The 16573-nt window shown below is 30.2% G+C and overlaps 3 protein-coding genes and 1 long non-coding RNA gene across 13 annotated transcripts in view; 3 read left to right on the forward strand and 1 right to left on the reverse strand.

The window, feature by feature from the left end:
- Positions 1-16573, forward strand: part of LOC116842921 (serine-rich adhesin for platelets-like) — a 261954-nt gene that overhangs the window by 93245 nt on the left and 152136 nt on the right. The window lies entirely within an intron of this gene.
- On the reverse strand, positions 3375-6517 carry LOC116842937. Its single transcript, XR_004377791.1, has 3 exons — positions 6397-6517; positions 3767-4008; positions 3375-3680 (listed from the first exon to the last, which is right to left on the reverse strand). It is a non-coding gene; the product is annotated as an uncharacterized LOC116842937 (long non-coding RNA).
- LOC116842927 overlaps positions 11019-16573 on the forward strand; it is a 34124-nt gene continuing 28569 nt past the window's right edge. For all 7 annotated transcript variants that reach the window (XM_032812806.1, XM_032812807.1, XM_032812809.1 and 4 more), the window contains exon 1: positions 11019-12667. In XM_032812806.1, coding sequence (XP_032668697.1) covers positions 11141-12475 — 1335 coding nt within the window. In that variant the 5' untranslated portion in view covers positions 11019-11140 and the 3' untranslated portion in view covers positions 12476-12667. The remainder of the gene's footprint in view (positions 12668-16573) is intronic.
- The window catches only part of LOC116842929, a 21953-nt gene continuing 20293 nt past the window's right edge, over positions 14914-16573 (forward strand). For 2 of the 3 annotated variants that reach the window (XM_032812821.1, XM_032812820.1), the window contains exon 1: positions 14924-16558. In XM_032812821.1, the coding sequence (XP_032668712.1) occupies positions 15280-16558 (1279 nt within the window). In that variant the 5' untranslated portion in view covers positions 14924-15279. Of the gene's footprint in view, positions 16559-16573 lie in introns of all 3 variants that reach the window. The other variant, XM_032812819.1, reaches the window with a different exon arrangement.

The following is a 16573-nucleotide window of genomic DNA, read 5'->3' on the forward strand; positions in this document are numbered from 1 at the left end:
ACTGAATTTCTCAAAATTTGATTTAAATATTTATATAAAATAATATTTATATAAAATAGAATTATTACTGGGACAACATTTTTTAATTAATTAATTGATTCACACCACCCTGTTTATATAAATAAATAGTATATATTTTTGTGAAGGTATATTTCATTTTAATTATTTATTACTAGTTTATGATATATATGTGACGTATGGATGATAGCTGAATAATTGTCGTACAGCTTATATTTATAATATTGGCAATTTACACGTGTACACATATTGTATGTGCTAATGGCTATTCGAAACTCGTTATTTCGCCAGTTACAATATACATTGTCAATAAATGACGTTATATTCGAAAACATACACAAATCTATTATTAGTGTCCTTCCGGCTATCATCAACTGAACATCAAAACTGATTTCGTGCACAGAATTGTCGTATACAGAATTATTATCTTCGCTCATATATCCAGCATTATTTCTAAGTGAATATAACGATTAAAGTATTTGATAACTGTCAATTACATCAGTATATTATGTTCAACATAACTAAAGAGTTGTTTAAATTTGATGTATTATACACAGAAAATAATTATAATCAGTTTTTCAATCCGAATATCTGTCATGTCTGCAAGAAGCCGAATCAAGGCGAATTAATGCCATGTGGTTTGTGCGGCATGGTCTTTTATTGTTCTACGGAGCATCAAATAATGCATCAAAGCTCGCATATGGAAGTCTGTGCAGTTATTCCATTTGCAAGAACAGAAGACTTGGAGTTGAACGCTCGTCCTTTTAACTCAGATGATGAATGGAGGTCATTTCGAAAGACATTTATGCAACGAATTCAGACGAAAATAACACGTAATCTAAAGCCATACGAGAAAGAGATAATAATGTGCCCAAAATCATGTCTCATTTGTCATCAACAGATTAGTCTGCGAACTTGCAAGACCTGCTATTCCGCCAATTATTGTGACGTGCACCAATTGGATTTTAAAAAAAAACACGAGTTAATGTGCACGAGTTTATTAGTATTCTTGAACTTTAATCTTTTAAGTATAAACAAATGTATTATAAATTCGTATCCACAACATATCAAGTTTACCAAAATAAAAATAGATTTTGATGATATGTTTACATTTGTTTATCAACACATTAATACCAAATATAAAAATGTGGAAGTTTGGAATGAGAATTCTTATTTATATTCGGATTATATGTCAGCTCCACTAACCCTATTTTACGGGTTAAAGGAATTCACAAATTTATTTGAAGAAGCACAGATTTATAGACCAGAATATAATGTTACCGGACATATACGCACCAGAAGTTATATCTTTATCGTACATATCATAGGTGCGAGTTCAGCAGATGTAACGGGCTTACCATCATGGGAGATTTTCTTACATATATTCAATCAATTAGAATTTTCACGAAATAAAATTAAGGAATTACGAATTATATTGGTAATACCAGAAACAGATTGTGACAGGAATGAATACTACAATGTTTGCAAAACTTGCTACTATATCAAGAGGAAGCTATATCTTGGAAATGCAAGAGTGTCATATGAGGATTATGTGCGCACAAATTTGTATAAACAAGCAAATATCATTATTGCATTTCAAGCAGATTTTAGTTTGGGAAATGCACTGTTAAACATTTTCATCGCAACGCAAGATCGTACATGTCCGTTTTTTTTCACCACTGCGTCACAAAGTACAGCAGAAGAGAACATAAGGAAGATACAAGAAGTTATGAATGTTCCTAGAGAACATCGTTCTGTAGAAAATAAATTTCGAAGTTACAAACCGTACAGAAACTACGATACTGGTGAAATTTATTATCGTAATGCTTATTTAGTTGTGTTCTTATGAATTTAAATAATGCAAACAAAATTAAAAAAATTTAATTCATATATAACGGCGTTTGGAATTACTTTTAGTTTGAGAATATTTTCGAGGCTACATATATTTCCCTTTTTCACTTTAACTCGCCCCCGCGAACCGCGGGATTAACAATTGTATGGTTCAGCCTTAGAACCGTTTTTATGAGTTTAAATTATTTAGGTAAAATTTTGTTTGGCTAATGATAAGTGCCTCACAGATATTACAATGTCAACAGTCCTAAGGCTTAGCCTTCAGCAGAGCTGGAACTGCAAAATGTATATGCCGAATAGAAAATCAAGATTCGATTATTTTCTCATTACTTTAATTTTCATCGTAATTTTATATTTTACTTGAACATAATTATATTTGCAACTTAGTTATGTTTTTTTCCGCAATATTTGAACACTATTCTTTATTATATGTAAATTGGATAGCATTCACGAATAAATAATCACTTCGTTGATAAAAAATACATTAACTGTTAAGTTTATTGTCTTTACTTTCTTATCTTCTTAAAATTTAGAAAAGAGACTCCCACAAAAAGTCTTACTAACGTTTATTATAACAGGTATATATACAGTTAAGTTAGATTCTCCTAATATTTTTGTAATATTATAAAATATTATTTTAAACCCTTTGCGGCATAGTGCGAATCCCATATTGCACCTTACACTACTGTTTTTTATGATTTTAAATTTTTTCAAAAAACCAATAAGATTTTCATCATATATTTGAGTTCCTACATGAACAACTGTATAACATGAATAAATATATTACAACTATTAAAATTATGTTTTTTATTAGTTAAAAATATTTTACTTGTTAGGTAATAGAGTCAGAGATTTTTGGAATCATAATTCGATTTGGAGGTAAAATTGTGACTTGACTTTTAAATAACTTTATGTTAGGAAGTTTTTGGTGTAGCCGCTTACGAATATGTTGACAATTACAAAATTGCAGTAAAACATGTGGCAAATAGTAAATCATTAAGAAATCTTGCTTTTAGCATTACCCAGAACTAAGGCCGAGGACGTAGCGTGTTCCTTGTTCCATTTTTTTACTTCCCCTGAATACACTATTTTCAATAATTGGGATCATTTTTATATTCTCATGTCGGTTTCGCCATATTGAATTTTGAATATTTTCAAAATTTGATGCAATTACAAAATACTTATCATATTATCATCTGTTGCCTCGTGATTCCTGAGTTATGTCGTCAAGCTCTAATATAAAATAAAATATTTTTCTTCGGAACGAGAAGAGCTGTGGCTCTGAAGAATGTGTGGAAAATAAAATATTTTAGGAAGGTACAAACAAGTATGATATATTCTGATTTGTTTCGGGTGTTTCGGGACTTATAGGGTGTCCAAAAGAAACATTTCAATTTTCGAAACGCAATTTTTTCAACATCCTGTAGAGTTACAACCATCATATTTTATATGCAACATCTACGTACAACTACGTATTAATGTATAATATTTATTTTAATGGAGATTATCGTGGTGGTACAACATGGTTAAAAATACATATTTATACAAAAGTTATTTAAAAGAAAGAAATATTAATTTGAGAAACTTACATTTTTAATATATCGTAGAACTGTATTTAACGTACGCTTCTCATATTCTCGAAATTTTCTCCATGCTCTTTTATAAGAACCTATAAACGAAACCTGATCTTCACTCGACACTGATTGTTAACAAACAGATATTTTGGTCCTCTCAAATAACATTGGTTTTATTGCATATGCATTAATTGATATTCGTAACCAGTGTGCAATAAACGAATGTGACAAGAATTCCTGTTTTTCGAAGTTATCGCAAACGAGCAATTTAAAAAAATTGTGCAAATTAAATTGAAAGGAAGAAATATAATAAAAAGTTCTACCTAACTGATTTAAATAAAATCCCAGTTGGGAAACACGAAGAAAAAAGGGACCAAGCTGGATTACCGTCACTGCATACATTTATCGTCGGAGCAATCTGGTCTTCACCAAAAATAGAAAAGCAGTAGTTCTAAAAATGTTTGACTGATATCTTGCAAACGTTAGATTTAATATATTATCAAGTCTGAACAGGATCCGATTGTTCTTGGTACATTTGTGTATTTGCAAGTAATTAACGCACCACCTATTGAAAGAAAGAAAGAAAGAAGTTAAATTATTATAAAATATTATAAATAGTATTTTATACTATTAAGCATATTAAGCATTAAAAACGATATTTTATTGTAATAAACGTATATCAAACACTGATAAAATAATATCATAAGAAGATTAAAGAGACAAATTTGTTTAAACTTTTCCTTATCCTTTAGGAAAAGTACATTGAAACAAAATATCAGAATGATTCTCAGTTACAATATTTCATGATATGGTAAAAATGAAAATACATATATCTTAAGTAAAGAAAATAGAAATTGGTATTATATTATTTAACACAGTGAATAAAATTTAAAAAAAGAAAGTCAGTATTTTTTGATGAAATTTTCAAAGTAAAACATTTCCTTAAGTTCTACGACTTGTGCCTGCACTGCGCGAAAGCTTGTATACAGCAAACGGAAGTTCAAAATATGATTAAGCGGAAGGATAAAGTATAATTCATAACTGAATTTCTCAAAATTTAATTTAAATATTCATATAAAATAGAATTATTACTATGATAACATTTTTTAATTAATTAATTGATACACACCACTCTATTTATATAAATAAATAGTATATATTTTTGTATAGGTATATTTCATTTTAATTATTTATTATTAGTTTATGGTATATATGTGACGTATGAATGATAGCTGAATAATTGTCGTACAGCTTATATTTATAATATTGGCAATTTACACGTGTACACATATTGTATGTGCTAACGGTTATTCGAAATTCGTTATTTCGCCAGTTACAATATATATTGTCAATAAATCACGTATTATTCGAAAACATACACAAATCTATTATTAGTGTCTTTCCGGCTATTATCAACTGAACATCAAAACTGAATTCGTGCACAGAATTGTCGTGTACAGAATTGTTACCTTCGCTCATATATCCAGCATTATTTCTTAGTGAATATAACGATTAAAGTATTTGATAACTGTCAATTACATCAGTATATTATGTCCCGCATAACTATAGACTTGTATAGATTTGATGAATTATACACAGAAAATAATTATAATCAGTTTTTCAATCCGAATATCTGTCATGTCTGCAAGAGGCCGAATGAAAGCGAATTAATTCCATGTGGTTCGTGCGACATGGTTTTTTATTGTTCCACGGAGCATCAAATAATGCATCAAAGCTCGCATATGGAAGTCTGTGCAGTTATTCCATTTGCAAGAACAGAAGACTTGGAATTGAACGCTCATCCTTTTAAATCAGATGATGAATGGAGGTCATTTCGAAAGGCATTTATGCAAGGAATTCGGACGAAAATAACACGTGATCTAATGCCGTACGAGAAAGAGATGGTAATGTGCGCAAAATCATGTCTCATTTGTCATCAACAGATTAGTCTGCGAACTTGCAGGACCTGCTATTCCGCCAATTATTGTGACAAGCACCAATTGGATTTTCAAGAAAAACACGTGTCAATGTGCACGAATTTATTGGTATTCCTGAATTTTAATCTCTTAAATATAAACAAATGTATAAATCCGTATTCACAAAATATGAGGTTTACCAAATTAAAAATAGATTTTGATGACATGATTTCATTTGTTAATCAATACATTAATAAACATATAACAAGGATAGAATCTTGGAATGAAAATTCTTACATATATTCGGATTATATATCAGCTCCACTGACCCTATTTTACGGGTTAAAGGAATTTGCAAATTTATTTGAAGAAGCACAGATTTATAGACCAGAATATAATGTTACCGGATTTATACGCACCAGAAGTTATATCTTTATCGTACATATCATAGGTGCGAGTTCAGCAGATGTAACGGGCTTACCATCATGGGAGATTTTCTTACATATATTCAATCGATTAAAATTTTTACGAAATAAAATTATGGAATTACGAATTTTATTGGTAGTACCAGAAACAGATTGTGACAGGAATGAATACTACAATGTTTGCAGCAGATGCGTCGATGGCGGGAGGCATCTATTTCTTGGAAATGCACGGGTGTCATATGAGGATTATGTGCGCACAAATTTATATAAACAAGCAAATATCATTATTGCATATCAAGCAGAATTTAGTTTGGGGAGTCCACTGTTAAACATTTTCATCGCAACACAAGATCGTACATGTCCGTTTTTTTTCACGACTGCGTCACAAAATAAAGCAGAAGAATGCATAAGTATGATAAAAGGAGTTATGAATGTTTCTAGAGAACAGCGTTCAGTAGAAAATAAATTTCTTAGTTACAAACCGTACAGAAACTACGATACTGGTGGAATTTATTATCGTAATGCTTATTTAGTTGTGTTCTTTTGAATTTAAATGATACAAGGGAAACGACAAGAAATTTAGTTCATATATATAAGAGCATTCGGAATTACCTTCCGCTTGGAAACGGATTCGAGATTGCGTTTACTGATTATACTTCCTTTTTCCACTATATCTTGCGCGCAGGTCTACAGGATTAATAATTGTATCGCTCAGCCTTAGGGTTTAAGTTATACAGATAATATTTTGTTCAGCTATTGATAAATATATAGGGTTATATAGGGTTTAAGTTATACAGATAATATTTTGTTCAGCTATTGATAAACGTCTCATAGATATTACAATGTCAGCGTTCCTAAGGCTTGGCTTTTCGGACGAGCTAAAATAGCAAAAGATACCCAAGCCGAATAGAAAGTCAAAATTTGATTATTTTCTCGTTGTTTTTATTTTGATCGTGACTTTATATTTTATTTGAAGTAAGATGGTATTCACAACTTAGTTATGATAGTATAATTTAGTTATGATAGTAATTTTTCGATATTATATTTTATTACATGTAAATTTGATAATATTCGCGAATAAATAATCACTTTATTGATAAAACATGCACTGTCAATATATTCTCTTTACTTTCTTTTCCTTTTATAATTTAAGATAAGAGCTCCCTTAAAAAGACTTATTGACTTTTATTGTAACTTGTATATATAAAGATAAGTTAGATTTTCCTTATATTTATATATTGATATAAAATATTACGTTTATATAATGATATAAAATATTACTATTACTTTTGTTACTGTTAAATATGTTAATTGTTTATTATCATCATTGTGTTCGTCCATATTCATTTATTGTAATTGTGGTGGTATAGCAAGAAACTCATATTTGTCAGAAGAATTAAAAAGAGCAATACAATGCGTGAAGGGAGCAATGCAATGCAATGTAATACGTTGCTTACTGTCAGGGGTAGACAAATATGTATTTAAATGTATTTAAATACATATTTAAATACAAATTTAAATTTATATTATGCCTCTTACCGCGATGTACACATGTTAATGTTGTACGTCCTATTGGCTGTTCGAAAATCGTTATTTCGCTAGTTACAATATATATTGTCAATAAATCACAGAATATTCGAAAACATACTCGAACCTATTATTAGTGTCCTTCGGGCTATCATTAACTGAACATCTAAATTGAATTCGTGTACAAAATTATTATTTTCGCTCAAAGATCCAGCATTATTTCTAAGTTAGCATAACGATTAAAGTATTTGATAATTGTCAATTACTTAAGTATATTATGTTGTATATAACTAAACGCTTGTATTTATTTTATGGACCATATATAGAGAGTAAATATAATCAGTTTTTTAATCCGAATATCTGCCATGTGTGCAAGAAGTCAAATCAAGACGAATTAATGCCATGTGATTCATGCGGCATGGTCTTTTATTGTTGTAAGGCGCACCAAAAGATTCATCAAAGCTCGCATATGGAAGTCTGTGCAGTTATTTCATTTGCAAGAACAGAAGACTTGGAATTGAACGCTCATCCTTTTAACTCAGATGATGAATGGAGGTCATTTCGAAAGACATTTATGCAAGGAATTCGGATGAACATAACACGTGATCTAATGCCGTACGAGAAAGAGATGATAATGTGCGCCTAATCATGTCTCATTTGTCACCAACAGATTAGACTGCGAACTTGCAGGACCTGCTTCTCCGCCAATTATTGTGACAAGCACCAATTGGGTTTTGTATAAAAACACAAGCCAATGTGCTTGAATTTATTGGTACATCTGAATTTGAATATCTTACGTATAAATAACTTTATATAATTGTATTCACATGATATAAAATTAACCAGAATGAAAATAGATTTTGATAACATGATTACATTTGTCAATCAATACATTATTAACAAAATAAACTGTCGAAAGTTTGGGATGCAAATTGTTACATATTGTTGAATTATATATCAGCGCCACTGACACTAAATTACGGGTTAAAAGAATTTGCAAATTTATTTGAAGAAACACAGATTTATAGACATGAATATTATCTTAACCGAGGTCGACGCTACAGAAGTTATCTCTTTATCGTACATATCATAGGTGCGAATTCGGTAGATGTAATGGGCTTACCATCATGGGAGATTTTCTTACATATTTTCAATCAATATAAATCTTCGCGAAATAAAATTATGGAATTAAAAATTATATTGGTAGTACCAGAAACGGATTGTGACTGGTATAAATACTACAATGTTTGCTGCAAATGCTTCGAATTAAATAGGCAGCTATATCTTGGAAATGCACATGTGTCATATGAGGATTATGTGCGCACAAATTTGTATAAGCAAGCAAATATCATTATTGCGTTTCAAGCAGAATTTACTGTGGGAAGTCCATTGTTAGGTATTGTCTCCGCAACACAAGATCGTACATGTCCGTTTTTTTCACCACTTCGTCACAAAATAAAGCAGAAGAAAGCATAAAGAAGATACAAGGAGTTATGAACATTCCTAGAGAACATCGTTCTGTCGAAAATAAATTTCGGAGTTACAATCCGTACAGAAACTATGAGAGTGGTGAAATTGTTTATCGTAATGCTTATTTAGTTGTGTTCTTATGAATCTAAATAATACGAACGGAGATAACATGAAATTTAATTCATATAAAGCAGCGTTCGAAATTACTTTCAGTTTGAGAACGATATGTATGGTTACATCTACTTATTATACTTCACTTTTCCACTTCAACTCGCTCGCAGGGCTGCGGAATTAATCACTCAGTCTTAAGGCCGTTTATATGGAGTTCGTGTTATTCAGATAAAGTTTTGCTTAGCTATTGATAAGTGCGTCACAGATATTACAGTGTCAACGTTCCTAAGACTTTGCTTTTGAGACGAGAACGGCAAAATGTACCCAAACCGAACAGAAAATTACAATTTGATTATTTTCTCGTTATTTTGACTTTCATCGTGATTTTATATTCTACTTGAACATAGTTGTATTTCCATCTTAGTTATGATTGTTTTCGCGATTTTTCAACATTATTCTTTATTATATATAAATTTGTTAGTATTCACGAATAAATAATAACTTTGTTAATAAAAAATATATTCACTGTCATGTGTATTGTCTTTACTTTCTTATCTTCTTAAAATTTAGAAAAGAGTCTCCCACAAAAAGTCTTACTAACGTTTATTATAACTTGTATATATACAGTTAGTTTAGATTCTCCTAATATTTTTATAATGTTATAAAATATTACTTTTAATCCTTTGCGGCATAGTGTTATACCCATATCGCATCCTTTCCCTACATGTTTTTTTATGATTTTTACATTTTTTTCAATAAACCAATAGGACTTTAATAATACATTTAAGTTCCTGCATCAACTACTATATAACATGAATTACTATATAACAACCATTAAAATTATGTTATTTGTTAGGTAACAATATTTTATTTGTTAGGTAATAGAGTCAAGGATTTTTGAGCTCAAATTGGAGAATACAAATTGGAGTTAAAAAAGTGACTTGATTTTTATATAATTTTATGTTAGAAAGTTTTGGAGTAGCTGATTACGAATATGATGATAATTACAAAATTCAAAATTGCTGTCAAGCATAGTGGCAAATAAAAAATCTTTAAAAAATCTCGTTTTTAGCATTACTCAGAACTAACGTCGAGAACGTAGTTAGTTCTTTGTTCCTTCTTTTTATTTCCCCTGAATACACGATTTTCAGTGATTGGGATCATTTTTTCATTTTCATGTCGGGTCTGCCATGTTGAATTTTGAAAATTTTTAAAATTTGCCTCCATATTCGTAATTGGCGACTCCAAAGATTCCTGTATACCAAGTTTCAAAAAAATTCTTATATAAGAAAAAATGTATGCTTCAAAGGCCTGTTTTTGCATAGTAGTATGCAGGGATATAGGGTACATTTTCATACATGTTACACTATGATCCAGTATTAAATTACTTATCTCAAAAATAAGAACAATTTTATTTCTTCTTAACGAGAAGAGTTCTGAAAAAGTGTGGAAAATGAAATACCTTAAGAAAGTTCAAATAAGTATGGTTTGATTTGATTGGGACACTTATAGAGTGTCCAGAAGAATCATTGCAATTTCCGAAACGTGATTTTTTCAACATCCTGTAAAGTCACCACCATCATATTTGATATGCAGCATCACAACATATTTATGTATAATATTTATTTTAACGGAGATTATCGTGATGGTACAACATGGTTAAAAATACAAAAAATTAAATAATTTTCTTTTAAAGAAGCAAATACCAATTTGGGAAACTTACAAAAGTTCAAATTATGATTAAACGGAAGTATAAAGTATAATTTATATCTGAATTCCTCAAAACTTAATTTAAATATTCATATAAAATAGAATTATTACTTTGATAACATTTATTAATTAACTAATATATAAGCATTATATTGTTTACATAAATAAATAATACATGAATTAGTGTAAGTATATTTAATATTAATTATTCTATTATTCACGTATTATATCTGTCGTACGGATGATAGCTGAATAATTGCCCTACAGTTTATATGCATAATATTCGCGACCAACGCATGTACATGTTGTACGTGCTAATGGCTGTTAGAAACTCGTTATTTCGCCAGTTACAATATTTATTGTCAATAAATCACAGAGTATTCGAAAACATACACGAATTTGTTAGTGTCCTTCGGACTATCATAAACTAAACATCTAAATTGAATTCGAATACAGAATTATTATCTCTGCTCAAATATCCAGTATTTCTAAATTAATATAAAGATTAAAGTATTTGAAAATTGTTAATTGCATAAGTATGTTCGATATAACTAAAAGGCTGCGTTTAGTTACAGAATCATACACAGAAAATAATTATAATCAGTTTTTTAATCCGAATATCTGCCATGTCTGTAAGTCAAGTAACCAAGACAAATTATTCCCATGTGATTCGTGTGGCATGGTCTTTTATTGTTGCAATCTGCATCAAGTGATACATAAAAGTTCGCATATGGAAATCTGTGTAATTATGGCAAACGTAAGAACAGAATATTGGGAATCAAACGAACGTGCTTTTAAATCAGAAGAAGAATGGAGTTCGTTTCGAAAGATATTTATAGAAGGAATTAAAATGAAAATAACACGTGATTTAAAGTCATACGAGATAGAGATGATGATGTGCGTAAAATCATGTCTTATTTGTTACCTACAGGTTAATCTGCGAACCTGCAACATTTGCTATTCCGCCAATTATTGTGACAAGCACTATTTAAAATTTCAACAAAAACACAAGTCTGTGTGCACGGACTTACTGATATTGTTGAACTTAAATATCTCAATTATCAACAATGCTAACATAAAGTTATATCCACAACAAATGAAGTTATTCCGAATGCAATTAGATTTTGAAGACATGTTTACATTTATTAGTCGACACGTTAATAATTATAAAAATCCAAATATAGAAATTTGGTCTGAGCTGTCTTACATCTATTCGGATTATATGTCAGCTCCGTTGACACTGTGGTACGGGTTAATGCAATTCGAACATTTACTTGATGTAGCAAAAATGTATAAAATGGAATGTAGGTTTAAACACCCAGCCCAATATCCCTTTAACGTACATATCATAGGTGCGAGTTCAGCAGATATAACGGGTTTACCATCGTGGGAGCTATTTATGCATTTTTGCAGTAAATATGGAAATTTTAGAAATGTAATTAACGAATTAAGAGTTATATTGATAGAACCAGAAACAGATTGTGAGTGGAATGGATACTACAATGTTTGCTGCGCATGCCGCCATTCAAATAGAAAGCTTTATTTTGAAAATACCCGTGTGTCATATGAGGATTATATACGCAGAAATTTATATAAGCAAGCAAATATCATTATTACATTTCAAGCAGAGTTTAATGTGGAGAGTGCCCTGTTAGATATTTTCGTCGCAACACGAGATCGTAAATGTCCGTTTTTTTTCACCACATCATCACAAAATAAAGCAGAAGAAATCATAAATAAGATACAAGGAGTTATGAGTATCCCTCAAGAAAAGTATTCCATAAGAAATAAATTCCGTAGTTTCAGGCCGTACAGAAACTACGAGACTGGGGGAATTTATTATCGTAATGTTCATTTAGTTGTGTTCTTATAAAGTTAAATAATACAAGCGAGACAACAATAAATTTGGTTAATTTATAACAGCGTTCTGAATTTGGGAAAGTTTCAAAGGCTACATTTACTTATTATAATTTATTTTTCTGTTCCAACTCGCCGGCATGGCTGAGGGATTAATAATTATATCACTCAGACATAGCGCCGTTTGTATGGAGTTCAAGTTATTTAGGTAAAATATTGTTCAGTTATTAATAAACGAGTATTACAATGTCAGCGGTCCTAAGGCTTGGCTTTTTAAACGAGCTGAAACGTTGAGAAGCACCTAAGTTGAACAGGAAATCAAGATTCGATTATTTTCTCGTTATTTTTATTTTCATCGTGCTTTTATACCGTACTTGAATATGATTGTATTCGCAACTTACGTATGATTGTATCTGCAATCTTCCAACATAATAGTTTATTACATGTAAATTTGAGATAGTTTACGAATAAATAATCACTTCGTTGATAAAATATACATTTACTGCCAAATATATTGTCTTTTCTTTCTTTTGCTCTTAATATTAAAAAGGAGACTAACAGAAAAAGACTTATTGATATTTATTATAACTTGTATATATAAAGTTAGGTTTAATTTTCCCAATATTTATATAATGATATAAAATATTATTTTTAAGGGCCGGGGTCGGTTATCGTATTGCAGGATGCTCCAGTGATATCATTTTCGTACACAAGTTACACCATAATCCAATATTAAATTATCTATTATGTCAATTTTTGTAACCGCGTAGTTTCAGAGTTATGTCGTCAAGCTCAAAACTCAAAAAGAATTTTTTTCTTCGAAACGAGAAGAGCTATGGCTTTGAAAAAAGTAAAATACGTTAAGTAAAATAAAATACCATAAGAAGATTTAAACACGTATGATTTCATTTGATTCGGATACTTCTGAAAAAAATATGGAATGTAAAATACCTTAAGGATATTTAAACAATTATAATTTTATTTGATACGGACATTTATAGCATGTCCAAAAGAAACTTTTCAATTTTCGAAACGCGATTTTTTCTACTTTCTGTAGAGTCACTATTATATTTCATATACAACATCACTACATACTCATGTATAACATTTATTTTAATTAAGATAATCTTGATTGTACAACAGTTAAAAATGCAAAAAATTAAACAATTTTTTTTAAAAGCAGCGAATACCATTTTGGGAAACATACATTTTTGGTGTATCGTAAAACTGTTTCTAAATAATACTTCTCATATTCTCGATATTATGTCCGCGCACTCTATATCCGAAATCCGATTTTCGGTAAAAAACGATTATTAACAGAAAGATATTTTGGTCCACTCATTCAAATAACATTGGTTTTACTGCATATTCATTAATTGATCTTCGGAATCAGTGCGCAATAAACGAATGTCACAAGAATTTCTGTTTTTCGAAATCTAAGTTATCGCAAACGAGCAATTTAAATAAAATCGTACCGATCAAGTTGAAAGGAATAAACATAACAAAAAATTTTACCTAACTGATTTAAATAAAATCGCAGTTGGAAACCATGATGAAAAAAGGGACAAAGTTCAATTATCGTCACTGTATGGATTTATCGTCGAAGCAATCTGGTCTTTATCAAAAACAAAAAAGCAGTAGATCCCAAATTTTTGAAAGATATCTTGCAAACGTTAGATTTAATATAATATCACATGTGAACAGGATCCGATTGTTGTTAGCCCATTTGCGTATTCGCAAATATAACGCCCTTTAAATATTTTTCCATCAAATATCACAGGACGAATCAATCTAATGACACAGCAACTTATTGAAAGAAAGGAAGAAAGAAGTTAAATTATGATAAAATATTATACGTAATGTTTTATACTATTAAGCATATTATGCATTAAAAACAATATTTTATATGAATAGAGGTATGTCAAATACATTGATAAAATAATATCATAAGAAGGTTGATGAGACAAATTTTTGTTTAAACTTTTCCCTGTTTTTTAAAAAAAAGTATATTTAAAGAACAGAAGTATATTTACGGAACAGAATATCAGAACGATTCTCAGTTACAATATCTGATGGTATGTTAAAAATGAAAATATGGGTACATTAAATATATAAAATAAAAATTGGTATTAAAATTATTTAACCAAGTAAGTAAATTTTAGAAGAAGAAAGTCAGTACTTTTCGATAAAATTTTTAAGTATAGCATTCCCTTCAATACTACGACTTGTGTCTGCATTGTGCGAGTGCTTGTATACTGCAAACGGAAGTTCAAAATGTAAAATTAAACGGAATTTTAAAATATAACTTATAACTGAATTTCTCAAAACTTAATTTAAATATTCATATAAAATAGAATTATTACTTTGATAACATTAATTAATTAATTAATATATATGCACCACCTTATTTATATAAGTTAATAGTATATATTTTTATGTAAGTATATTTAATATCAACTATTTATTATTAATTTATTATATATATGTGTCGTACGGATGATAGCTGAATAATTGCCGCACAGTTTATAGTTCATAATATTCGCAATGTACACATGTACACATTGTATGTGCTAATGGCTATTCAAATCACGTTATTTCGCCAGTTATAATATACATTGTCAACAAATCACAAAATATTCAAGAACATATTCAAATCTATTAGTAGTGTCCTTCGGGCTATCATCAACTGAACATCTAAACTGAATTCGTGTACAGAATTGTCGTGTACAGAATTATTATATTCGCTCAAATATCCAGCATTATTTCTAAGTGAATATAACGATTAAAGTATTTGATAACTGTCAATTACATTAATAAATTATGTTTGTAAGACAACGCTTGTGCATATTCGATAAATTATACACAGAAGATCATTATAATGAGTTTTTCAATCCGAATATTTGTCATGTCTGCAAGAAGCCGAATCAAGGCGAATTAATTCCATGTGGTTCGTGCGACATGGTTTTTTATTGTTCCACGGACCATCAAATAATGCATCAAAGCTCGCATATGGAAGTCTGTGCAGTTATTCCATTTGCAAGAACAGAAAACTTGGAATCGAACGCTCGTCCTTTTAACTCAGATGATGAATGGAGGTCATCTCGAAAGACATTTATGCAAGGAATTCAGGTGAAAATGACACGTGATCTAATGCCGTACGAGAAAGAGATGATAATGTGCGCCAAATCATGTCTTATTTGTCACCAACAGATGGGACTGCTAACTTGCAGGACCTGCTATTCCGCCAATTATTGTGACGAGCACCAATGGGATTTTAAAGAAAAACACGATTTCATGTGCTTGAATTTATTGGTACATTTGAATTTGAATATCTTACGTCTAAATTACCTTATAATATCGTATTCACATAATGTACAATTTTCCAAAATGAAAGAAGGTTGTGATAACATGTTTGCATTTGGTAATCGATACATTGTTGGCGAATCTAATGTTTGGAATGCGGATTGTTACATAACGTCGAATTATGTATCAGCTCCACTGACACTATACTACGGGTTAAAGGAATTCGCTAATTTATTTGAAGAAACACAGATTTATAGAGATGAATATAATTTTAACCGACGTGGACGCTACAAAAGTTATTTCTTTATCGTACATATCATAGGTGCGAGTTCAGCAGATGTAGCGGGCTTACCATCATGGGAGATTTTCTTACATTTTTGCCATGAATTTAATTCGGTTAAGAAAATTATGGAATTAAGAGTTATACTGGTTCAACCAGAAACGGATTGTGACAGGAATCAATATTACAAAGTTTGCGGCGGATGCTTCGCAGCAAACAAGAAACTATACCTTGCGAATGCACGTGTGTCATATGACGATTATATTCGCACACAATTGTATAAAGAAGCAAATATCATAATTGCATTTCAAGCAGAATTTAATGCGGGGAGTGCACCGTTTGAAATTTTCCGCGCAACACAAGATCGTAAATGTCCGTTTTTTTTCACCACTGCGTCACAAAATGAAGCAGAAGAGGGCATAATGAAGTTACATGAAGTAATGAATGTTCCTAGAGAACATCGTTCTGTAGAAAATAAATTTTGTAGTTATAGACCTTTCAGAATCTACGGGACTGGTGAAATTTATTATC

This window comes from Odontomachus brunneus, unplaced genomic scaffold (genome assembly GCF_010583005.1).
Source record: "Odontomachus brunneus isolate Ranch 3 - 2012 unplaced genomic scaffold, Obru_v1 Obru_scaffold_028, whole genome shotgun sequence".
Lineage (NCBI taxonomy): Eukaryota > Metazoa > Arthropoda > Insecta > Hymenoptera > Formicidae > Odontomachus > Odontomachus brunneus.